General features: G+C 43.4%; 1 protein-coding gene across 1 annotated transcript; it reads left to right on the forward strand.

Moving 5' to 3' along the window:
* Nucleotides 1–377: 377 nt before the first annotated feature.
* On the forward strand, nucleotides 378–17,444 carry KCNV2 (potassium voltage-gated channel modifier subfamily V member 2). Its single transcript, XM_027105771.1, has 2 exons — nucleotides 378–1,778; nucleotides 16,893–17,444. The coding sequence occupies exons 1-2, from the start codon at nucleotides 378–380 to the stop codon at nucleotides 17,172–17,174; spliced, it is 1,683 nt and encodes a 560-aa protein (XP_026961572.1). The 3' UTR covers nucleotides 17,175–17,444.
* Nucleotides 17,445–25,371: the final 7,927 nt, after the last annotated feature.

Raw genomic sequence — 25,371 nt, forward strand, 5'->3', positions numbered from 1 at the left:
CTGCCACCTTCTGATTACCTACAGATTTAAGACCACGTAATCATCCCCTAGGTCACAGAGTGGAGGGAGAGGGGGAGGACACTGACTAAGAGGCTCTAAATCCCTCCTAACACTTGCTTCTTCCCTATCAGCTAGATTAGAGCAGTCAACAGCCGTCTGCCTAGGCGTTCAGACCCGGCAAGCTGGGCTGGGCTGGGCTGCCCAGGGCCTGAGGAGGGACAGCTCTGAGGGCGATGCTGTGGACCCCAGGTCTGCTGGTCCGGGCCGGTCTCTCTACAACAGTGCAGAGCACGTGATCCATCTACCAGTGGCAGTGAGCAGGCTGGGGACCTTACCACAACCAGGAGGGAAAAGGCAAGGGTCCACTTCCTCCAGCCATGCTGAAACAGAATGAGAGGAGGCGGTCTTGGGGCTACAGGTCCTGGCATACTACGGAGAGTGAAGACGCATCCCAGGCAGTGGGCAGCCAACAACGCAGGCGCATCTGCTCCGTGGGGGCCCTCCCGGGCTCCCAGACCAGCTTTCCACCGTGGACCCAGAGCTATTGTAGCTACTACATCGATGAGGACACGGATACCGAGGAGGACCAGCAGTGGAAGGACGACCTGGCAGAGGAGGACCAGCAGCCAGGAGAGGCCACCACCGACCAAGGCGAAGGCGGCACTGACGCTCCGGTCGTGTCGTCCACCCTGAACGTGAACGTGGGCGGCCAGAGCTACCACCTGGACTACGCCGAGCTGGCCAGCTACCCCAAGACGCGCCTGGGCCGCCTGGCCACCTCCACCAGCCGCAGCCGCCAGCTGGGCCTGTGCGACGATTATGAGGCACAGACGGACGAATACTTCTTCGACCGCGACCCGGAGATCTTCCAGCTCATCTACAACTTCTACGCGTCCGGCGTGCTGCTGGTGCGCGACGAGCTGTGCCCGCGCCGCTTCCTGGAGGAACTGGGCTACTGGGGCGTGCGGCTCAAGTACGCGCCGCGCTGCTGCCTCATCTGCTTCGAGGAGAGACGCGACGAGCTGAGCGAGCAGCTCAAGATCCAGCGTGAGCTGCGCGCGCAGGCGCAGGCCGAGGAGGCCGAGGAGCTCTTCCGAGACATGCGCTTCTACGGGCCGCAGCGGCGTCGCCTCTGGAACCTCATGGAGAAGCCCTTCTCGTCGGTGGCCGCCAAGGCCATCGGGGTGGCCTCCAGCCTCTTCGTGCTCATCTCCGTCGTGGCGCTGGCGCTCAACACGGTAGAGGAGATGCAGCAGCAGGCGGGGCAGGGCGCGGGCAGTGGCAACCCGCAGCCCTTTCTGGAGCACGTGGAGATGCTATGCATGGCTTTCTTCACGCTCGAGTTCCTGCTGCGCCTGGCCTCCACGCCCGACCTGCGGCGCTTCGCGCAGAGCGCCCTCAACCTGGTGGACCTGGTGGCCATCCTGCCACTCTACCTGCAGCTGCTGCTCGAGTGCTTCACGAGCGAGGACCAGGTGCACAGCAAGGACTCGCCGCACGAGCACGACCTCGAGACCATGGGCCGCGTGGGCCAGGTGGGCCAGGTGCTGCGCGTCATGCGCCTCCTGCGCATCTTCCGCATCCTCAAGCTGGCGCGCCACTCCACCGGCCTGCGCGCCTTCGGCTTCACGCTGCGCCAGTGCTACCAGCAGGTGGGCTGCCTGCTGCTCTTCATCACCATGGGCATCTTCACCTTCTCTGCGGCCGTCTACTCCGTGGAGCACGACGTGCGTGGAACCAACTTCACCAGCATCCCCCACGCCTGGTGGTGGGCCGCGGTGAGCACCACGGCCCGTGGGCTTTCCCACCCACTTCCCCAGCCCGACAGACGCTGCTTCTCCCCTTCCTGGGTCATGCCACCTGCCTTGCTTTGTTCCCTCATCTTTGCCCTGCCTTCTTTAACGGCCATTGCTTTCTCCATTCCTTCGATGTCCCCAGCTTAAACAAAAGATAAAAACAACAAAACAGAAAAAACAAAACAAAAAAAACGGGTAGGTGCTAAAGGGTTGGAAAGACATAGTCCAGTAAGAAAGACGTAGTCCAAGAAATTTGGTGTGGTCCTAGTTATCTCCAAATCTAGATTTAGTCTTAATACCCCTGAGAGGCTAATTTTAAGGAATAATCATTGTTCACGTTCGTGGGAAGATTCATCATCGTCACTCTTGTTATTTGTCCCTTATTGAACACCTATTGTCCTAAGTGGTTTATAAAGCGTATCTTATTTCAGCATCACAACCATGTGAGGTGGTTAGGATCACTATTGTTTTAAGAGGAACATTTTCCTGCAGATTTTGAAGGAAGCCATCCATGTATGCAGGGGAGGAAATGCGACGTGGCTGAAGAGCGGCAACCCTCACTGGAATCCCACTGGTTCTAGCTAAATCGGAGCATCTAACACTGAAACCTGCTCCAATGCCACAAAAATTCTTTCGGGACATGGCATTATTGCCCCATTTTACAGCTAGAGGAATTGAGGTGCAGATAATTTGAGTTATAATAATAATTTAGACACGCAGCTAAAGGTAGTCACGTGAGGACTGGAACCCAAGCCTGTCCAGTTGCAAAATGCATGCCCTTTCCACAGCCCAGCACTGCCTCTTTCAAGCTTTAGTATTTCTGCATGCCTTGCTTAATTTGCACTTAGTATATTAGTTATTTTTGTCATTTTCTTTGGTGTTTGCCTTTTATAATAGTTTATGCCATTTACTCAAATATCTGTGTTTCTGATATGCTAGACTAAATCCTTGGAAAGTCCCTGAATCACTGGAAATGCTGATCGATTGGGTCTTCTAAGATCAATGAACACATTGACATACGTGCATAGGAAAGAACTGGGCGTATGCTTTCCTTATTTACTTTAAATAGATGGTTTGTAATGCCTTTAAAGACATTAAGCAAATATAACCAGTTTTTCCTATATTAGAAAGTGGATATTTTCAACACTAACACTGGATATGTTAGAACCCACAGTCTGGAGTTCTGATATGAACCTACCCAGGGCTCCTACTAATAGTGTAGTATAGTGGAATGGAAGATTTAGATTTAGATTCTTGTCCCAGATCTGCTAATAATTAACGGGGATCCTCCATGATTAACTGTGAAACCTCACTCCCTAACTCCCTATCTTCAGTTTCCTCATCTCAAAAGGGGAGGGTGTAGAGCTCTGCAATTCAGTGAGTCTTGCTTCCCTGGAAAGCAGAGCTCTCATATATACAACAAGATGTGTGAGCTTTCTTCAGTGATGGGATGATGTGAGGCTCTTGCAAACGAGCTGGCCAAATGCCGCTGCTTTGATCATATTCCAAATGACAAGAGGTCATCCCCATAGTAGATAAATCATGTGTACAGACGGGGTTGATGAAGGATGATTTGTCCCCAGCAAATGCCATTTACTTTGGAGGTGAGTAAAGCAAGGAGGGAAAAGAGAAAATCCACAGGCTGATGATATAATACCAAGTTTTAGAGAGTCAAGTTTCCATTCGTCCCAGTATCTTAGAAGGCTAGCGTATGTAAGCTGCACCTAGTGAACTCTTTGATACTATATTCTGAATACACAAAACGTCTTTTACCTTTTGTATATTAATATAAAATTTTTGATAAGAATTCTATTCCTAATAATGGATTTTTCTTTTTAAAAAAATTCCTGGGGCTTCCCTGGTGGCACAGCAGTTGAGAGTCCGCCTGCCGATGCAGGGGACACGGGTTCGTGCCCCAGTCCGGGAAGATCCCACATACCGCGGAGCGGCTGGGCCCGTGAGCCGTGGCCGGTGAGCCTGCGCGTCCGGAGCCTGTGCTCCGCAACGGGAGAGGCCACAGCAGGGAGAGGCCCGCGTACCCAAAAAAAAAAAAAAAAAAAAAAAAAATTCCTTAAGTGAATGCCTAGTGATCCCCTTTACTTTCTTGATGTGTTTATTGTTTAATAACATTTAAATTTTCAAATTATCCCCCTTTTAATATTAACAAAAATTATCTTACTCAAGGTCACTGTTTTCTATAGACTTTACAATAAAACTTGAATCACCATTCAGTTTCTATCTATAACAAATTTTACTAATTATTGCTTTTACCAATGTGAATTTTCTTTTGTAGCTATTAGCTCTATCAGGCACTATTTTCACAGGCCAGAATTTACACATGTCAACCTACCATTTACCAACCTTAACCTTTACCAATGACCTTCATCCATTTTATTCTCTGAGAATTATATATACTATTAAAAATCATTATGGATTAAAGACTGATAGCTTGTGTTCGTTTCTAAACTAACCTATGAAAACAATAGGAGCAACTCCCGTTGAACATTTGAGGACTGCTCTATTCCCCAGGACCAATATACTATTAACCCAATTCTTCTCTATACTTGTTATGACATTGCATATTGTGTAGTAAGGGCCCTTATTTTCAATATAGCAAAGAGAAAAGAAGATGCCAAGTAAAAAGATGCAAAATATTAGGACCAATTCTTCACAAAATTCCATCTTCTTCATTCATTGAGCAAGATTTTTTTTTAACATCTTTATTGCAGTATAATTGCTTTACAATGGTGTGTTAGTTTCTGCTGTATAACAAAGTGAATCAGCTATAGGTATACATGTATCCCCATATCCCTTCCCTCTTGCGACTCCCTCCCACCCTCCATATCCCACCCCTCTAGGTGGACACAAAGCACCAAGCTGATCTCCCTGTGCTATGCAGCTGCTTCCCACTACCTATCTATTTGGTAGTGTGTATGTGTCAATGCCACTCTCTCACTTCCTCCCAGCTTACCCTTCCACCCCCACCCTGTGTCCTCAAGTCCATTCTCTATGTCTGCGTCTTTATAACTGTCCTGCCCCTAGGTTCTTCAGAACCATTTTTTTAAGACTCCATATATGTGTGTTAGCATACGGTATTTGTTTTTCTCTTTCTGACTTACTTCACTATGTATGACAGACTCTAGGTCCATCCACCTCACTACAAATAACTCAATTCATTTCTTTTTATGGCTGAGTAATATTCCACTGTATATATGTGCCACATCTTCTTTATCCATTCATCTGTCGATAGACACTTAGGTTGCTTCCATGTCCTGGCTATTGTAAATAGAAATGCAATGAACATTGTGGTACATGACTCTTTTTGAATTATGGTTTTCTCAGGGTATATGTCCAGTAGTGGGATTGCTGGGTCATACAGTAGTTCTATTTTTACTTTTTTAAGGAACCTCCATACTGTTCTCAATAGTGGCTGTATCAGTTTACATTACCACCAACAGTGCAAGAGGGTTCCCTTTTCTTCACACCCTCTCCATCATTTACTGTTTGTAGATTTTTTGATGATGGTCATTCTGACGGGTGTGAGATGATATCTCATTGTAGTTTTGATTTGCATTTCTCTAATGATGACTGATGATGAGCATCCTTTCATGTGTTTGTTGGCAACCTGTATGTCTTCTTTGGAGAAATGTCTGTTTAGGACTTCTTCCCATTTTTGGATCGGATTGTTTGTTTTTTTTGATATTGAGCTGCATGAGCTGCTTGTATATTTTGTAGATTAATCCTTTATCAGTTGTTTCATTTGCAAATATTTTCTCCCATTCTGAGGGCTGTCTTTTCGTTTGTTTTATAGTTTCCTTTGCTGTGCAAAAGCTTTTAAGTTTCATTAGCTCCCCTTTGTTTATTTTTGTTTTTACTCCACTTCTCTAGGAGGTGGGTCAAAAAGGATCTTGCTGTGATTTATGTCATGAGTGTTCTACCTATGTTTTCATCTAAGAGTTTTATAGTGTCTGGCCTTACATTTAGATCTTTAATCCATTTTGAGTTTACTTTTGTGTATGGTGTTAGGGAGTGTTCTAATTTCATTCTTTTGCATGTAGCTGTCCAGTTTTCCCAGCACCACTTACTGAAAAGGCTGTCTTTTCTCCATTGTATACTCTTGCCTCCTTTATCAAAGATAAGGTGACCACATGTGCATGGGTTTATCTCTGGGCTTTCTATCCTGTTCCATTGATCTATATTTCTTTTTTTTGTGCCAGTACCATACTGTCTTGATTACTGTAGCTTTGTAGTATAGTCTGAAGTCAGGGAGCCTGATGCCTCCAGCTCCGTTTTTCTTTCTCAAGATTACTTCAGCTATTCGGGGTCTTTTGTGTTTCCATACAAATTGCAAAATGTTTTGTTCTAGTTCTGTGAAAAATGCCTTTGGCAGTTTGATAGGGATTGCATTGAATCTGAAGATTGCTTTGGGTAGTATAGTCATTTTCACAATGTTGATTCTTCCAATTCAAGAACATGGTATATCTCTCCACGTGTTTGTATCATCTTTAATTTCTTTCATCAGTTTCTTACAGTTTTCTGCCTACATGTCTTTTGTCTTCTTAGGTAGGTATATTCCTAGATATTTTATTCTTTTTGTTGCAATGGTAAATGGGTGTGTTTCCTTAATTTCTCTTTCAGATTTTTCATCATTAGCATATAGGAATGCAAGAGATTTCTGTGCATTAATTTTGTATCCTGCTACTTTACCAAAATCACTGATTAGCTCTAGTAGATTTTTGGTAGCATTTTTAGGATTCTCTATGTATAGTATCATGTCGTCTGCAAACAGTGACAGTTTTACTTCTTTTCTGATTTGGATTCATTTTATTTCTTTCTTGTCTCTGATTGCTGTGGCTAAAAGTTCGCAAACTATGTTGAATAACAGTGGGTGACAGTGGGCAACCTTGTCTTGTTCCTGATCTTTGAGGAAATGGTTTCAGTTTTCACCATTGAGAACAATGTTGACTGTGGGTTTGTCATATATGGCCTTTATTATGTTGAGGTAGGTTCCCTCTATGCCTACTTTCTGGAGAAGTTTTATCATAAATGGGTGTTCAATTTTGTCAAAAGCTTTTTCTGCATCTATTGAGATGATCATATGATTTTTATTCTTCAGTTTGTTAATATGGGGTATCACATTGATTGATCTGCATATATTGAAGAATCTTTGCATTCCTGGGATAAACCTCACTTGATCATGCTGTATGATCCTTTTAGTGTGCTGTTGGATTCTGTTTGCTGGTATTATGTTGAGGATTTTTGCATCTATGCTCATCAGTGATATTGGCCTGTAGTTTTCTTTCTTTGTGACATCCTTATCTGGTTTTGGTATCAGGGTGATGGTGGCCTCGTAGAATGAGTTTGGGAGTGTTCCTCCCTCTGCTATATCTTGGAAGAGTTTGAGAAGGATAGGTGTTAGCTCTTCTCTAAATGTTTGATAGAATTCACCTGTGAAGCCATCTGGTCCTGGGCTTTTGTTTGTTGGAAGATTTCTAATCACAGTTTCAATTTCAGTGCTTGTGATTGGTCTATTTATATTTTCTATTTCTTCCTGGTTCAGTCTCGGAAGGTTGTGCTTTTCTAAGAATTTGTCCATTTCTTCCAGGTTGTCCATTTTATTGGCATAGAGTTGCTTGTAGTAATCTCTCATGATCCTTTGTATTTCTGCAGTGTCAGTTGTTACTTCTCCTTTGTCATTTCTAATTCTGTTGATTAGAGTCTTCTCCCTTTTTTTCTTGATGAGTCTGGCTAATGGTTTATCAATTTTGTTTATCTTCTCAAAGAACCAGCTTTTAGTTTTATTGACCTTTGCTATCATTTCTTTCATTTCTTTTTCATTTATTTCTGATCTGATCTTTATGATTTCTTTCCTTCTGCTAACTTCGGGGTTTTATTTGTTCCTCTTTCTCTAATTGCTTTAGGTGTAAGGTTAGATTGTTTATTTGAGATGCTTGTTTCTTGAGGTAGGATTGTACTGCTATAAACTTCCCTCTTAGAACTGGTTTTGCTGCATCCCATCGGTTTTGGGTTGTCGTGTTTTCATTGTCATTTGCTTCTAGGTATTTTTTGATTTCCTCTTTGATTTCTTCAGTGATCCCTTGGTTATTTAGTAGCATACTGTTTAGCCTCCATATGTTTGTATTTTTTACAGTTTTTTTCCTGTAATTGATATCTAGTCTCATAGCATTGCGGTCAGAAAAGATACTTGATACAATTTCAATTTTCTTAAATTTACCAAGGCTTGATTTGTGACCCATGATATGATCTGTCTTGGAGAATGTTCCATGAGCATTTGAGAAGAAAGTGTATTCTGTTGTTTTTGGATGGAATGTCCTATAACTATCAGTTAAGTCCATCTTGTTTAATGTATCATTTTAAGTTTGTGTTTCCTTATTTATTTTCATTTTGGATGATGTCCATTGGTGAAAGTGCAGTGTTAAAGTCATGTTACTGTCGATTTCCCCTTTTATGGCTGTTAGCATTTGCCTTATGTATTGAGGTGATCCTATGTTGGGTGCATAAATATTTACAATTGTTATATCTTCTTCTTGGATTGATCCCTTGATCATTCTGTAGTGTCCTTCTTTGTCTCTTGTAATAGTCTTTGTTTTAAAGTCTCTTTTGTCTGGTATGAGAATTGCTACTCCAGCTTTCTTTTGATTTCCATTTGCATGGAATATCTTTTTCCATCCCCTCACTTTCAGTCTGTATGTGCCCCTAGGTCTGAAGAGGGTCTCTTGTAGACAGCATATATATGGGTCTTGTTTTTGTATCCATTCAGCCAGTCTATGTCTTTTGGTTGGAGCCTTTAATCCATTTACATTTAAGGTAATTGTCGATATGTATGTTCCTATTACAATTTTCTTAATTTGGGGGGGTTTGTTATCATAGGTCTTTTCCTTCTCTTGTGTTTCCTGCCTAGAAAAGTTCCTTTAGCATTTGTTGTAAAGCTGGCTTGGTGGTGCTGAATTATCTTACCTTTTGCTTGTCTGTAAAGGTTTTAATTTCTCTGTTGAATCTGAATGAGATCCTTGCTGGGTAGAGTAATCTTGGTTGTAGGCTTTTCCGTTTCATCACTTTAAATATGTCCTGCCAATCCTTTCTGGCTTGTAAAACTTCTGCTGAAAGATCAGCTGTTAACCTTATGAAGATTCCCTTGTATGTTACTTGTTGCTTTTCCCTTGCTGCTTTTAATATTTTTTTATTTAATTTTTGATAGTTTGATTAATATGTGTCTTGGCGTGTTTCTCCTTGGATTTATCCTGTGTTGGACTATCTGTGCTTCCTGGACTTGATTAACTAATTCCTTTCCCATGTTAGGGAAGTTTTCAACCATGATCTCTTCAAATATTTTCTCAGTCCCTTTCTTTTCCTCTTCTTCTTCTGGGACCCCTATAATTCAAATGTTGGTGCATTTAGTGTTGTCCCAGAGGTCTCTGAGAATGTCCTCAATTCTTTTCATCTTTTTTTCTTTATTCTGCTCTGTGGTAATTATTTCCACTATTTTATCATCCAGGTCACTTATCCATTTTTCTGCCTCAGTTATTCCGCTATTGATTCCTTCTAGAGAATTTTTACTTTCATTTATTGTGTTGTTCATCATTGTTTGTTTGCTCTTTAGTTCCTTTAGGTCCTTGTTAAACGTTTCTTGTATATTCTCCATTCTATTTCCAAGATTTTGGATCATCTTTACTATCATTACTCTGAATTCTTTTTCAGATAGACTGCCTATTTCCTCTTCATTTGTTTGGTCTGGTGGGTTTTTACCTTGCTCCTTCATCTGCTGCGTATTTCTCTGTCTTCTCATTTTGCTTATCTTACTGTGTTTGGAGTCTCCTGTTCGCAGGCTGCAGGTTCATAGTTCCCATTGTTTTTGGTGTCTGCCTCCAGTGGCTAAGGTTGGTTCAGTAGGTTGTGTAGGTTTCCTGGTGGAGGGGACTAGTGCCTGTGTTCTGGTGGATGAGGCTGGGTCTTGTCTTTCTGGTGGGCAGGGCCGTGTCCAGTTGGTGTGTTTGGGGGTGTCTGTGAACTTAGTATGATTTTAGGCAGCCTGTCTGCTAATGGGTGGGGTTGTGTTCCTGTCTTGCTAGTTGTTTGGCGTAGAGTGTCCAGCACTGGAGGTGAGCAAGATTATTTTTGAGCACTTAGTGTGCCGAGGAGTATTCTAAATGCTAGGGATACCGAGTAATAAGGGAAAAACAAAAAAAAGGTGAAATTTTTTCCCTCATGGTGTTTACATCCTAATGGAGAAAGATAATAAATCATTTAAGATATGAGTGTGTCTTATATAGGATAATAGGATAGAGAGTGATCTGGGTGGCAGAATCTACCTTTGATGGACTAGCGGAATAGTCAGAGAAGCCTTCTTGGAGAAGATGACATTGAACTAAATCTTGAATGCTGAGAAGGAAGTCATCTAAATAGACGTGACCAAGCAGACATGAGAATCTGAGAAGTAGAATCCTAAAAGTAACTCTGATGCAATAGTCTCTGAGCATTTTATTTATCATACATCTCATAATTTAAAAAATTCTGAGCACACACCCATGATAAATATGTGTTTAGTTAATCATAAGTTAGAAGCTATTTATTGCTATAATAACAATGCATCACAAACCACCCCAAAATTCAGTGGCTCGAAATGTCAAGCATCTATTTGCCTTGTGAGTTTGCAAGTCAGCAACTCAGAATGGTTTCAAGTACAGGGTTAGAAGAACCTTGGACTGGTGTCAGCTGCTCACGTCACAGTCTGATGGTCAGCTGGCTGACAGCTGGATGAAGAAGGAGACTAGGTCTTTCATCATCCAGCAGGCATGTATCCATGGCCGTGGCAAAGGGCAAGAGAGAGAGAGTGCAAGCCCAATCATGCAAGCACTGATAAGCTTCTGTTCATGACACTTGCTCAGCTCATTGGCCAGAGCGAGTCACAAGGCCAAACTCAGAGTCAACGGGAAAAGCAGGTTAGCCCACTCACTGTAGGAAAGCAATGCAAAGTTTTATGGCAAAGAGCTTGGATACAGGAAGATACAAAGAATTGAGTCCAGTAATACAATCATTCTACTGCATTAAGATATTACTGCTCAAATATATTATGTGTATCAGAAAACATACACTCACACATTGAAAATATAAAGAGGTAAAGAGAAAACAGGATCGATATTTTCTTGCCCCACTCCAGTGCTGCAGCCCTTGTGGTATATTCACCCGCATTAGAGACAGGTTCTCTAATCCTTCCCTCCATGTGTTTTTAGTACTCTCAGACAACCCCAAAATCTGACTTGTTTTTAATAATCTCCCCTCTATCTATGCCAAGCATCCTGCAACCTTCCTCTGTAATTCAACTCGGGGTTTTAAGAGAAACACAGTAATTTTCATTATTGTGAATTCTCCTACAGCTGCAGAACAAATCCCTCATGGACACTCATGTCTGCAAATGCTCATGCATTAGGATATAAGATAGACCCATCCTACTCGTCTGTCAAATGGAGGTTATTTGTCAGCACTGATGTAATAGGAAACATATGTAAAAACACTAGCCTGTACTCTGTCCTCAATAAATAGAAGGTACCATATCTGACTAGTTGATAGCCTTTATCACATGGAAGCAATAACCTTTGCTTCCAGATTCATTTTTGGGAAAAGAAAACAGAAGCGATTCCTTCTCTCCTGGGGAAAAGAGAGAGGCTGTAAGATGCACAAAAGGGTCAGCCGTTCCATCTTGGGAGAGTTTCTGAGTGTCCAAATAAACAGGCCCATGCCTGGAGCAGCTCCAGCCGTGTTGGGACTCTCTGGGTTGCCTGGGTGTGGGAAATGCTCGGCATAGCTCAACAAGAACAATTAGCTCTATGATGAAGCCGTGAGCTTTGGCCTGTTGTGGCTATGTTTTTAAGAAAAGGACAATTGGACTGTTCAACAGACCATTTCCTTCTGAGCTTTCCAGAGCAAGTTACAGCTATAGAAACTAAATAGGAAGCTATGTCATGAACTCATTCCTTCAAAAATTAACGAAAACTATCTCTAGGTGAAGCATCAGATAGTTGTAGCCCAGAGACCTTGTTTCTATCTTGGTTTTCCTCAAGCATGCTATCATTTCCTTGCAAATAGGTGGCACTTAGAAGATCACTGAGATTAATTTTATTTTATTTTTATTGATGGCTTGCTTGCTCTGAGAAGACCCCTTTGGAAGGTGAATTAGGATAACAGAAAACAAAACGTGGGATATTTTAAACGAAGGAATTTTATACAGGGAGATAGATACATAGGCTGGAAGAGCAAAAAGGAGAAAGTGAGATAACCCGAAGATTGGTAACTGTAGGAAAGAGTGTTGGCCCCAGAACTGGGGAGACAAATGGGAGAAGGTAGAGTTACTGGAACCTAGGAGTACAGAGAAGGAACCACTGTGTAGCTGTTGCCGGACCCCTAAGATGGCATCACGAGGCTGGTGCTGGGTGTGCTGAAAGATGCCTGAGCCATAGCTATCTACTGTTGTTGAAGGATGATGACAGAAACCAGAAGCAGGAAGAGAGACTCTTACTCCCTCATTCCATCTTCTAGTCTCCCAACCGTGTCTCTCATTGGCAGAACCTAAGCAGAAGACAGCAGGCAAGGAAATCTGAGAAATGTAGTTTGCATCTTCCCAGCCGCTGAATTACAAAAAAGAGCACAGAAGGGTATCGGGCTTAGGGCTGAGAGATAATGAGTAAATGTCCAGCACAGAAGGCATTAAAGTTCTCCTAGCTTCTTCAGAAAAAGCACAGGAGCCATAAAGGGGGGCAAAGGCTCTTAGGCACTTTTATGACTTTTGATCTGGCCGACTCCTGATTTTGGGATGGTCCCCTTTTGTCTCTCTAAACTCCTCCTGTTGGCCAATGTAACTTTGAGTGGGACATGATAGAATTGTAGAGGGCAGGGAGAAGTAGCAAGTAAACTGAGGGTGTGGAAGGCATTGTCACTATTTCTAGGAATAGATCCCGAACTTGCCTTAGCTTCTGCACACCTCCCCCTTATTGTACAATTTATGTACATGTCAGAACTTTCATATACGGATGAGGCCGGTTGTTCTTTTCAAGGTGATTACCCATGACCTCATTCTAACAGTGTTTCCACTGATCAAAACATTTTTTGAATTCCACTGGGGAATTATCTCCAGCGCCTGTGACATGTCCATTTATTAATACTTCTTTGTAGTGGGGCTAAATCTTTACTTCTTTGAAGGTGGATTCAATATTTTTAAATAGTCAAGACCCTTGAGTTGAAGACCGGCACCTAGAGTTAACCCTCAAGGGGGATAAGAACACTTGTTTCAAGGTCATGCCACTGAATCCTCTGTGCAGATTATAATCCCAGAGAGGAATTCCTAAAATATTTGTAGCAACGGCAGCATGGGTAAGCTAAGTAGAGCCTTTGAAGCTAAATCCTTTAAAGGACAATATGCATTGAAGTATGTAATCATTTTAACCAGAAAATGTTAGTCTTTAGCACCTCGAATTCTTTGGGAAAACTAAGAAGAGGTGTTAATCTTTTTGAAAAATCAATTTTATTCCCTGAGATCATAATTCCTAGATGCAGGGATTACTGGGTGCTATAATGTCATCCGTGCGTAGGTCATTACGAAGGAAACAAACATTCCTTGCTGAAGGAGAAATTCAAGTACAGTTATTCTAAAGTTTCAGAGAAAAACTGGTTACTTGTTCCCTTGTAAGGTTTAGTGGGTCAGGATTTGCTGATTAGTGGGTGAGCTGCTAGGGAAAGGTTACATTCTGGCTTTGGGGGGTCCAATGGCTAGGGAAAATAGGTAAATTTTCAACGGAATGGTAAGTTTCCAGAGTGGCTGGGCCAGTCTGTTTTCAGGATATTAAGACGGATTGCAGAAATTTCAGTCACATTTCCAAACCCCACTCCTGCTAATGTGAGAACTCACTCTGGGAGGTCACTTTGGTCCTTCTGGGAGCTTCCATCTTTCATGCTCATTCAGGGAGAAATGGTTTGGCCTGTGGAACATGGAGAAAAAGTTTCCAAAAACCAAGGAATCCAGAGTTCCTCTGGAGCCAAGAAGCAAGAAGCAGATCAACGGCTGAGTCAAACAGACAGTGCATAAATTAGCTACGCATTCTGAAAAAATTCTTCAGAATCAGTCATACAGAGTCTCGTAGCAGAAGAGATCTTTTCTCTAAAAATAGAGATCCAAGATATACAAAAATATTTAGACCATATTATGCACATCAAATATTTAATCTTCCTTCAGCCAATTCTCTTTGCTTTTGACCTTTTGCTCAAAGTTCAGCCAGAAAAAGAAATTGGGGTTGGGAGGGAAGCAAAGCCAGTGTGGGGACTGAGCAGAGGTTTAAATTAGGTACTTTGTCTCAATTAATTTTCCTTCCTCTGCATCCTCCTGTCTCCAACCCTCCCCCAATCCTGGACCCTTGAGGGGCTGGTTTACCGAAGCCTCTGATTTGGCCCTTCATGGATGCTTCCTGTTCTGAAACGACCCCTTCCTGTCACTCGCTCTTATATCCAGACTCCCTTTAGGCCTCCTCCAGGGAAGGTCAACGGACTAAACATTCACACAGAGGTACGAGTGACAGGGTTAGTGACAAATGAAAGCTGTTCACACACCTGGACAGAGATCTGACTCGGGTTCTTTTACTTTCAGCGTGGCCAGTGACAAGAAACGCACGCGTGCGCACGCACACACACACACACACACACACACACACACACACACACACAGAGGAAGCTTTTTTTTTTAAGATTAGCCCACAATCTTATTTTATCACTGCCTCTCATGGCCCTTTGGTGGAGAAGGTGGGAAAAGCAGATTCTCTACTGGAGACGGAGTGTCCCCCCTACCAATCTCCCTCACACAGCCTTCTCAGGAGCCAGGGAAGAGTTTCTTTCCACAGCCGCTGGTCTAACAAGCACAAGAACTAACATTATCCCTCACACACCCTGTGCGGCTCCTTCAATTCCTGTAACAGTCCTATGAGGTGCGCACTATTATTCTCTCCACGTTTCAAAAGTAGAAACTGAGGCAGAGAGAATTTAGGCGACTTGCCCAAATCCCACAGCTGGGAAGTGGATGCAGACCCATGTGGCCTAGTGCCACACCTGCTTCCTTAACCTAGTCGACACCCTCCTGCCTCTGTTAGATGCTGCCTTGTGTTTTTCCACTGTGAGAAGGGCAGCCCAGCCCTCAGCAGTTCTCTCCCCAGAGACGGAGTAGTGAGAGGTAGTGTGCCACCCACCCCACGAGGAGTTGCAACCTTCCCCCCTTTTTTTTTTTTTTTTTTGTGGTAGGCGGGCCTCTCACTGTTGTGGCCTCTCCCATTGCGGAGCACAGGCTCCAGATACACAGGCTCAGTGGCCATGGCTCATGGGCCCAGCTGCTCCGTGGCATGTGGGATCTTCCTGGACCGGGGCACGAACCCGTGTCCCCTGCATTGGCAGGCGGACTCTCAACCACTGCGCCACCAGGGAAGCCCCAACCTTCCCCTTTTTAAGGGCTGGATGGAGCTCTGGTTCTTATCAGCTCCACCAGATTTGCCCAGCTGGCCCACTTCTCCATTTCATTCTAACTAATCAATCATACTTACTCTAAGTTCAAATTAATCCTTACATCATCGAAACAAAAATGTCTGCATTTCTAAGTTAAAGGCTGTCTCTATACAGATCAACAGGGTGACTGTACATTTTATAAAAGCATATGCTGGAAGACTGTGCGACGACACAAATCGATGAAGCCAATGTTGCCCCCTGGAGTCGTGCGATGCACAACTTTTTCAACTGTAATCAACAGCCCTGCCTAAAAGGCATCTAGTAATTTTGCCAAGAGTTTGGGGACCAAAGGGAGTCTTAGGACATGAGGCATGAAAAACAGGCCCCGAAGGCTTCCCTGGTGGCGCAGTGGTTGAGAGTCCGCCTGCCAAAGCAGAGGATACAGGTTCGTGCCCCGGTCCGGGAAGATCCCACATGCCGCGCAGCGGCTAGGCCCGTGAGCCATGGCCGCTGAGCCTGCGCGTCCGGAGCCTGTGCTCCGCAACGGGAGAGGCCACAGCGATGAGAGCCCCGTATAGCGCAAAAACAAAACAAAACAAAACACAGGCCCCGAGAGATTTTTCTGGGTTTTCTCCGGCTACATCAACTGATAACTAGTCCCATGTGGGTATCTGCATTTTAAAACAGAAGCTTGTTAACCTAAATAAATCTCTAATTAGTGGAATTTAAAGCAGTGTGACAAGTGTGATGGGAGGACTTTCATGCAGGGTGAACATATTTTTGGTCGGTGACATCTTACAAAAGTCCCATCGCAAAATAATGAGTGTGTTTCTCCAGACATTTGCAATTAAAGCACCTTCATATAAAATATCTCATTTGAACTGCCTAACAACTCTGAGAACTATTACAACTGTCTCTATTTTAAGGATGAGAGAAGGACCACAGAGGAGGTTGCTTAATGCTTTTTGCGTGCCTGACAAAGTGTGTGTGAAGTGCTTTATCATCATTTTCTTATTTAGTCTTCACAAGAATCCCGAGAGTTAGTCATTATCCCCCTGTTTTAGATGCAGGAACCAAGGCTTAGAGACTCTGAATGCTTTGCCCAAGGTCACTCAGCTGGGAAGGGCCAGAGTCAGGACTTGAACCAGGTCTGACTGGTTCTAAGCCCAAGCTCTTTCCCATACGTGTATCATGTAGGCAAATCCAGAGACTCTGTCCTAAATTTGGCCCCAGCTGAAGGCAGGCGAAGACCTACCTTTATTGAGCCTATTCTACACCAGGAACTTCACGCACATTATTCTTCTGTGCCCTTCACAACAGCCCTTTAAAGTAGATATAACTCCCCTGTATGGTAAGTAAGAAAATTGATAAGTGATAGGGTTTAAACCCAAGCCTTTCAGCTCCAAAGCTTATGTTCTTTCCATGCCCCAGGTCTTGCAGGCCACCTTTCCAGTACCTCCTAAAGCTGACTCCGTGAGGAGCTGTTATACAACCAGGTGCACCTTCAGCAGGACGGAAGCCACCTGTCCCTGCCTGGTTCCCTCCCTTTCTTCTCCTCTCTCTCGATGCTGACAATTCCATTCTACTTTCCTTCCCTCACAGGTGAGCATCTCCACTGTGGGCTATGGAGACATGTACCCAGAGACTCACCTGGGCCGGCTTTTTGCCTTCCTCTGCATCGCTTTCGGGATCATCCTCAACGGGATGCCCATTTCCATCCTCTACAACAAGTTCTCCGATTACTACAGCAAGCTCAAGGCTTATGAGTACACCGCCATACGAAGGGAAAGGGGGAATGTGGAGTTCATGCAGAGAGCCAGAAAGAAGATAGCTGAGTGCTTGGCTGGAAGCAACCCACAGCCCAACCCAAGGCAAAATAATTAATATTTGTGAGGATGTGCGGCCGGTCGATGCCATGAATTTCAAGGCTTCCTTCCTCCTTCCTCTTTTCTTTATTATCAGGATTAACAGTGAAAGGACACGTGAAGCAGACGTACACAAAAGGCGTTCAGTTCACAAAAATCTACCTCTAGAAATGTTCATTTTGGCCCAAACTCAGACTGCCTCATGTCACTCTGTAACTAACAGTGTTGTGTAAGATACTGACCTTCCCAATGACATTGATATTGAAACCTCCTTGAGAGGAGCGACAGCTTAGATTTCTCTTGCAGCTTCTCATGGCTTTTCAATAAATACTTTCGGACTTGAGTTGACTTGAGAAGAATTTCCCTGGTTGAAAGAAAAAAGCATTCTTCATTGTCTAGAGAGAGGGAGTGTTGCAGCAGAAACTATATGAGCTTTGGAACTAGTCAGACGCACCTCAGTCAGAAGCTCAGATCTACCAGCTGTTCAGTTTGGGGCAAGTTACTTTAACTGTCTGAGCCTCAGTTTCAACTTTAAACTATACTTTAAAAGCCTTCCTAGTAATATGAGCATGGAGATTGGAGATACTACTTGTAAATGCTCAATAAATGGTGGCTGCTAAAATGGTCTGAGTAGGTGTTGTGTAGTAGATTCTTGACTGGTGGCTCTCATTCGAGGGAGGTTTCGTCCACCCCTCCCCCGCTTGCCCCAGGACATTTGGCAATGCCTAGAGATGGTGGGGTTTGTTTTTTTTTTTTCCTAGAGATGGTTTTGATTGTCACCACTGTGACAGAGGATGAGAGGGGCTTCTGGCACTGGTAGGCAGAGACCTGGGTTACTACTAAGCATGCTCAGGACAGCCCTATCACAAAGAATTATTTGATCCAGAATGTCAGCAGTGACAAAATTGAGAAACCCTGGTCTAGCCATAATGTGGGTGCCCCGAGACTTGACTGTGACGCATGCCCGAGGGTGTTAGTGCCCCTCCCTAGACAGGAGCCCCTACATGTCCTCACCTCTCAGAGCCTCCTTTTTTTCTCCTTTCCATGAAAAATCAAAAGCAAACCAAAAACAAAAAAACAAAAAACCCTGCCTTTTGGACAACTGTTCTGGGCTAAGCACTGAACAAAAGGAATTAAATGGACATGGCGCTCTGGGCACCATCTGTGGGTCAGAAAACCAATTCCTACAGGTTCTTTCTCTCCCTGCCCCCGTCTCCTCTTAATTCCTTCCTTCTTCCATAAGACTTGGAAAGTGAAATCCTGGGATTTAAAGGCACATTTGAACTGAACAAACAGAGGTTGCCCCTGTAACTAGGGGCTTGCCATGCCAAGTATCAATTTGTCTCAGAGCAAATTTGTCTCAGGGCATGATCTGATCTCCAAATGAATCATAAAAATAAGAGTAATCATTTTGTGCTTTCTTACACTGACAGGCACTATGGGCTGCACTTTAGAATATATAACTCCATTTACTCCTTCATCTATCCCTAAATAAGTTATCATATTCCTTTTTTATTTAGGAAGAAATAGGCTCAGAGAGGTTCAGTAATTAGGCCAAGTTCACACAACCAGTAAACGGTAGGACCGAGCTTTGAGGTCTGTCTGATCCCTAAAGCTCTTGCTCGAAATCTAAACTTTTGGTTCTCAGACTGCATCAGGGTTTGTTAAACACAGAGTGCCAGGCCCCACCCCCAGACTGGCTGATTCAGGAGGTCCAGGTGGGGCCCAAGGATGTGCCTTTCTACTAAGTACCAGGTGATGCTGCTGCTGCTGCTGGTCTATGGACCACATTCTGAGAACTATAATCTAAATCACTTCACTCTGCCCCTCCCACCAGGAGCTCTGAATATGAAAGTAGGGTGTACCTGGTGAGAACTAGATCTAGATCTCCTGATCTCCTAAGTCCTAAGCATCCTTAACATCGTTATAAATGACCTGGTACCTAAAGGATGGACAGAAGCCCTACTGTTGGAAGGCAGCTAGATAAAATAGGATGCCCAGGTAAACCTGAATTTCAGATAAATCACAAATAATTTTTAGTAGAAGTATGTTCCAAATATTGCATGGCATGTACTTCTACTAAAAAGTTATCTATTGTTTATCTGCAATTCAAATGTAAGTGGATGTCCAGTAGCTTCATTTGCTAAATCCAGCAACACTATACTATGGTTTTTCAGAGACAAAGATTACTCACATGGATGGAAATCACCCCCAAGGCCTAAACCCCACCCAAACATCGGGCCCCTCAGACAAGGGGGACTTCTCTCCCCTCTTGCCCAATAAGAGAGGGAGGAATTTCAAATCAGCCTCCTTGCCAGAAACAATCATGAAAACAGAGTTACAGCATGCAGGAGATCTGGAGCACAGCTTACAGAACCACCTGACCTTCTCAGTGCAGCAGCCATCCCTTCCCTGGGAGGGGTTTGTTGATGAAATGCATCCTCTGGGGCTGTTGAGGACACAGGGAACAGGAAGGACCAGTGTCCATCACCCCTCCCTCTGCTCAAGACCCAGAGAAAATGACCCTGACCTCCGGAGCAAAATCGACTCCCTGAGAGACAGGGGTGGGAAGCAGTGGAGGGAAGGGCAGGGGAGGCCTTGGTGAGAAAGATGAACTTTTCCAGGTCCCTGGGATGGGGTCTGGTCAATAGCAGTGGCCATCTCCTTCCAGTCTTACTGGTCCCATCTGCTCAGACAGCTGTGCTCTGCCTCCCGAGAGAGACTGACAGAAAGGCATTAAAACGGACAGAAGTAGCATTGCATGAGCCCAACTGTGCACCAGGCACAGAATCAACATTATCTCACTTAATCCTTCAACAGCAAGAAGCAGCTTTCAAGGTGGTCACTTAAAGAGGCTTAGCCACACTGCCCTTGGCAAGGTCTTTGGAACTGGGTTCGAAATCTGGCTCTGCCATTTACTATGAGGTTGAACCAGATAAAATTGCTATGTTCTTAAAAAAACAACAACAGATGAATACTGGCAGTTTCATACAGTAAAACTGAATAGTTGTGTGGTCATTTAATGTCTCTGAGCCTCAGTGTCCGCGTTGTTAAAATGGAGATAGTAATAGTGTCTTCCTTGGGGTTGCGGTAGTAATTAAATGACATATGTATTTAAAACCTTAGCACACTATTTGGCACATATTAAGAACTAAATAAATGTGGCTGCAATTATCATCAGCGTTACTATTTTGCTGGATGTATAGAAAAATTGTACAAGCCCAGAGAGGGTCGCTTGTCATCGGGGAGAGGATTCTGAGGATGAAGACAGTTTCCGAATCCTTTTGCCAGCGCCCTAGCCGTCAGGGCTGTGCACAAGAATCCAGACCAATCTCTCCAATAAAACCGTCTGTGATGATGGAAACATTAGGCACTAGTACGGTAACCACCAGCCACGTGCGGCGACTGAGCACTTGAAATGTGGCTAGTGTGACTCAGGACATAAATTTTTTATTTTATTTAGTTTAGTATAGTTCACTTGTATTATTATATTAGTTCCAGGTGTGCAACATAGTAATTCGATATTTTTATAGATATACTCCACACAAAGTTATTATAAGATATTGATCATATTCGCTGTGCTGTATATTACATCCCTGTAACTTATTTATTTCATGCCTCGTAGTTTCTACCTCTTAATCCCCTCCACCTATATTGCCCCTCCACCCCCTCCTCCCCATTAGTAACCACTAGCTTGTGCTCTGTATCTGTGAGTCTGCTTCTATTTTATTATATTTGTTCATTTGTTTTATTTTTTAGATTCCACAAGTAAGTGGAAACAGACAGTATTTTTCTTTCTCTGTCTGACTTATTTCACTAAGCATAATACCCTCCAGGTCCATGCATGTTCACAAGTGACAAAATTTCATTCCTTTTTTATGGCTGAGTAATATTCCGCTATCGATATACACATACATATATATGTGTATGTATGTGTGTGTCTTTTCTCTATAAAAGTCTTTTCTCTAGCTCCTGTTGGTGGAAGTCTCCTTAACATTTCTGGTTTGGCCCTGATCGATTCAAATCTATTTTTACTCAAATAACCCTTATACTTTTAGCATGCTTCAGTATATCTTTTAACAGAATCTTTATCAAAATCTCTTTAAACACTTTGAGTCTGTTGTCTATTTTCTATCTGGATCCTGACTAATACACCTTGTCTATCTTGAGAAAAATATATTGGTCCTATTCCCCAAATCACCACTGAAAAGACAAAGCATGTTTATCTGAGGATTCATATCTCCCCGACATATTACCCCAGACTGAGAAACAGAGCCCTTGGATTTAAAGACAGGAGGTATATCCAACTCACAGATGTTTGTAGGACAGTGATGATGGGTTCCCTTAACTGCCAATGACTCATCCTTCCTGTCAAAGGCCTCCAGCTCTGCTCTCCTTAGGAGCAATTTTCAATGACTCAGCCTGTTGAATTCCCTTCCCCAAACCCATCCCGCACATACAAATGGAGTTTCATGACTACATGACGGAACAGGGTGCATAAAATAAGTTGGAATGTATGCAGCTAGGAACAAATGTTTTGGTGCCCTCTGAGGACATCAAGAAACCATCTGGGCCGATCTACTACCTTCACTCACACAAGTTTTATTAACCTTGTTTTGTAAGTGATATAACTGAAACCCAGAGAACTTAAGAAACATGCCCAGAGATAGCAAACATCTGTTTCTCACGTGGCCACGCTCCTTCCTATACCCACAGCAGACACTGTTAATCAATCACTTTACTCTTTCCCATCAGAAAACCTTCTCACTGCAGCTCTCTGGTAGCCAACACAAATCTGTCAGAGTTGACACTCAAGACCTGTTTGCCATCCTCGCACGTGCTCAGACTTTAAAAATTAGAAAGTGGAGCTAGAAATCAGCCTCAGTAGTCTCCTAGTGCACTATTCTTTTTTAAGGATTTCCCTATAATCCAGACAACCTGTGTAGACTATGTTCATTCTATCCTTAATACCTATGATGCCATTGTAAGGAAACCTCCCTGAGCCTCAGTTCCCACATTATAATAATGAGATTAGTAAGACCTCTCTGGGAGGATTAGCTGATATATGAATGCAAAGTCCCTGGCACAGTCTATCATATGCTAGGAACTCAACTCACGGTAGCTCTTATTATCCATTCCTCATGAACAATTTCATTTACATCCACCATCCAGAGCATGCCCTTCTATGGTGGTCATTAGGGTCCGTGTCATTGAGCTGTTAAATATTTTCATTCTTCTGGAATATATGCATCGTAGCTTGCACTTCTCCACCACATTCAAGTTATGTGTGGCCAAGTGTCTGCCTTTGGCCAAGCAAATGTGAGCAAAAGAGACATGTATTACTTCTGGACAGAAGCATTTGTCTGCTGCCTCTGTATTCCAGTCTTCCCTTTTTCTGTCTTGGTGATTACGGAAATAGATTTCAAGATGGAGTATGCATCAGATCAGTATGCATCAGCTCTGAGTGACAATGATAAGCAGAACCCTAGGCTGACCCCACCTGACATGTAGTATAAGTGAGAAATACACCTTTGCTGGGTAAAGCCACTGAGATTTTGCAGTTGTTTCTTTCTGCAGCCGTAACCTAATCTGCCTAGATAAATACCGCTTTCTATATCAAGGTTCCAGGGAAGCTGAAACTTCTCCACCTCACAAGACAGAAGTGACTTGAAATATTCACGTCTTAAAGGTTCACATACCCCGAAGTCATTTTGTTACTCTCTTACACAGTGCTGGATAGTAATGCTATGTAAAATGTATTGGACTTCTCTGGTGCAGTGGTTAAGAATCCACCTGCTAATGCAGGGGTCACGGGTTTGATCCGGGAAGATCCCACATGCCGCGGAGCAACTGAGCCCATGTGCCACAACTACTGAGCATGTGCACTAGAGCCCACGACCCACAACTACTGAAGCCCGTGCACCTAGAGCCCGTGATCTCAAAAAGAGAAGCCACTGCAATGAGAGGCCCGCACACCGCAACGAAGAGTAGCCCCCCCTCTCCACAACTAGAGAAAGCCGGCGCAGCAACGAAGACCCAATGCAGCCATAAATTAATTAATTTAAAAAAATGAAATGTATTAAATGCCCATTATGTGCCAAACATTGTTCTGGGCACTTCATGTGAACAAATGTGCACACGTAGCACAATTCTGGCATAGAGTAAATGTCCAAATTCACCTTCATCACTGTCCTCATCACCATTATCACGTATCAGCTCCAGTCCTTCCAACGACCCAGTGAGGTAGGGACGGCTATGATCTCCACTTGACAGAAGAGGAAACTAAAGCTCAGAGCAGTTAAGTAACATGACGAAGGTTGTAGAGGTGGAAAATGACACAGCAAAGATTTGAACTCAAGTATGCCGGAAACAAGTCCTTGTTCTTTCCATGCTGCTACATACACTTCCTGATGAAGACCACAAGTTCTGTGCCGTGCACTTTCCTGGTCACTCCACTTCCCACTGGGGGGGCGGGTGTCCCACCATCAGATATACACACCTGGTGCCACCACTTAAAACTGTTGGAGGCTAATTCATGGAAGAAGGAGAGAAACCAGCCTCCCGTAGATCAACTCATCCATGGAAATGAAAACTTGGCATTCAGGAACAGGATTATGCTTTTCTACCAGCTTCAAGATTCACTGTTAAGAGGGGTTGCTCCCTCCCCACTCTTTCAGCTTTCTTCAACATCCCTAGGTTGTCATTTATTTCTATTTCATAAGTAGCACGGGGCCAGGGGCCAGTGGTAAGTTTGCCCTGCCCGGTCCATCTCCCTAGAGCTGAAGAGGCCAAACAGGGAGAGAGGGAGAGAACCCAAGCACGGACAGACCCAGCAACTACCCTCCACCCACCATGTCTTCCTCCAGGCCATTTATTTCATTAAAGTGCAGGATGCTCAAGGGAACCTCCAGAAAGGGGACAATTTCATTTTTCCCACACCATGGAAATTAAAATTCTTTCCAAAAAAATAATTCACTTTGTTCTTTGAGAAAGCTAAAAAGAGGAGAAAAGGGGTCAAGGAGTAAGAGGTAAGAAAATGAGAGGCAGAGAGGAAGAGAGGGAAGAAAAATAAAAAGTTAAATAGAATAGGGGAAGAGAGGGAGATTAAGATAGTCAGGAAGGGAGGAGAAAGACGAGTGAAGACACTACTGTATATAAAATAGATAGCTAATGAGAACCTACTGCATAGCATGGGGAACTCTACTCGGTGCTCTGTGGGGACCTAAAAGGGAAGGAAATCCAAAAAGGAGGGGATATATGTATGCGTATAACTGATTTATTTTGCTGTACAGCAAAAACTAACACAACATTGTAAAGCAACTGTGCTCCAATAAAAATAATAAGAATAAAATAAAATAAAAATAACAAAGTGTATTAAAATTTTTTTAATTAAAAAAAAAAAGAAGAGTGGGAACAGAGTAAAGTAGCAGTGGGACTGGTTCTGTGCTTTCATGAGATCAGCAATCCATTTGAACTTTCATCTTTTCTTAAAATTTTAGTTGGTACCATATTGCCAGTCACCCACATCTGGGTGTTTTATGGTGTTCCTTTTCCTATACTCCTACCCACATCCTGAGAAAAGCTACTAAGTCACTAGTCCCACAGTCCAATTCATAACCAGAGTTCATCTTGAAAGGACACAGAGTAGTGGGGGGAGGAACTTTGTAGTCCATCTGGACTAGGTTCAGAATGCAGCCCTAGCACATTTTTTTCATTCAACAAATATTTATGGATAACCATATATGTGCCAAGCACTGTTCTAGGCACCGGTTTACAGTGAACAAAATTCCACCCTCATAAAACTTCCACCTCATAAAACTTCCACCTCAGAGAAATAAATAAAAATGAAAATATATGGTATCTTAGTGACAAGTACAATGGAGAAAAACAAACCATAAGAGGATAAGGAGTAGCAGTATTGGGGGGGAGGGGAACTTTTAAATAAAATGATCAGGGGAAGCCTCAGTGTGAGGGATGCTACTGAAGCAAAGCTTTAAAAGGAGGTGAGGATTTAACCCTGTAGGTGTCTAGTGAAGAGCAGCCCCCAAGTGCAAATGCCCTTGGGCAAGAGTATACTTAGTGAGGGCATGAGAAGCAAGGAAAAGGTGGAAGGTTCCATGCAGTGTAGGTCCTGGTGGGAAAGAAGGATTTTTGAAGTTCAGACACTACAGTGAACTGGAAAATAGAAAGTGATGAACAAAAAGTGGGACAGTTGA

This window comes from Aethalodelphis obliquidens, unplaced genomic scaffold, assembly GCF_003676395.1.
Source record: "Aethalodelphis obliquidens isolate GAN/ISIS:26980383/991018 unplaced genomic scaffold, ASM367639v1 scaffold7, whole genome shotgun sequence".
In the NCBI taxonomy this organism is placed as follows: Eukaryota; Metazoa; Chordata; class Mammalia; order Artiodactyla; family Delphinidae; genus Aethalodelphis; species Aethalodelphis obliquidens.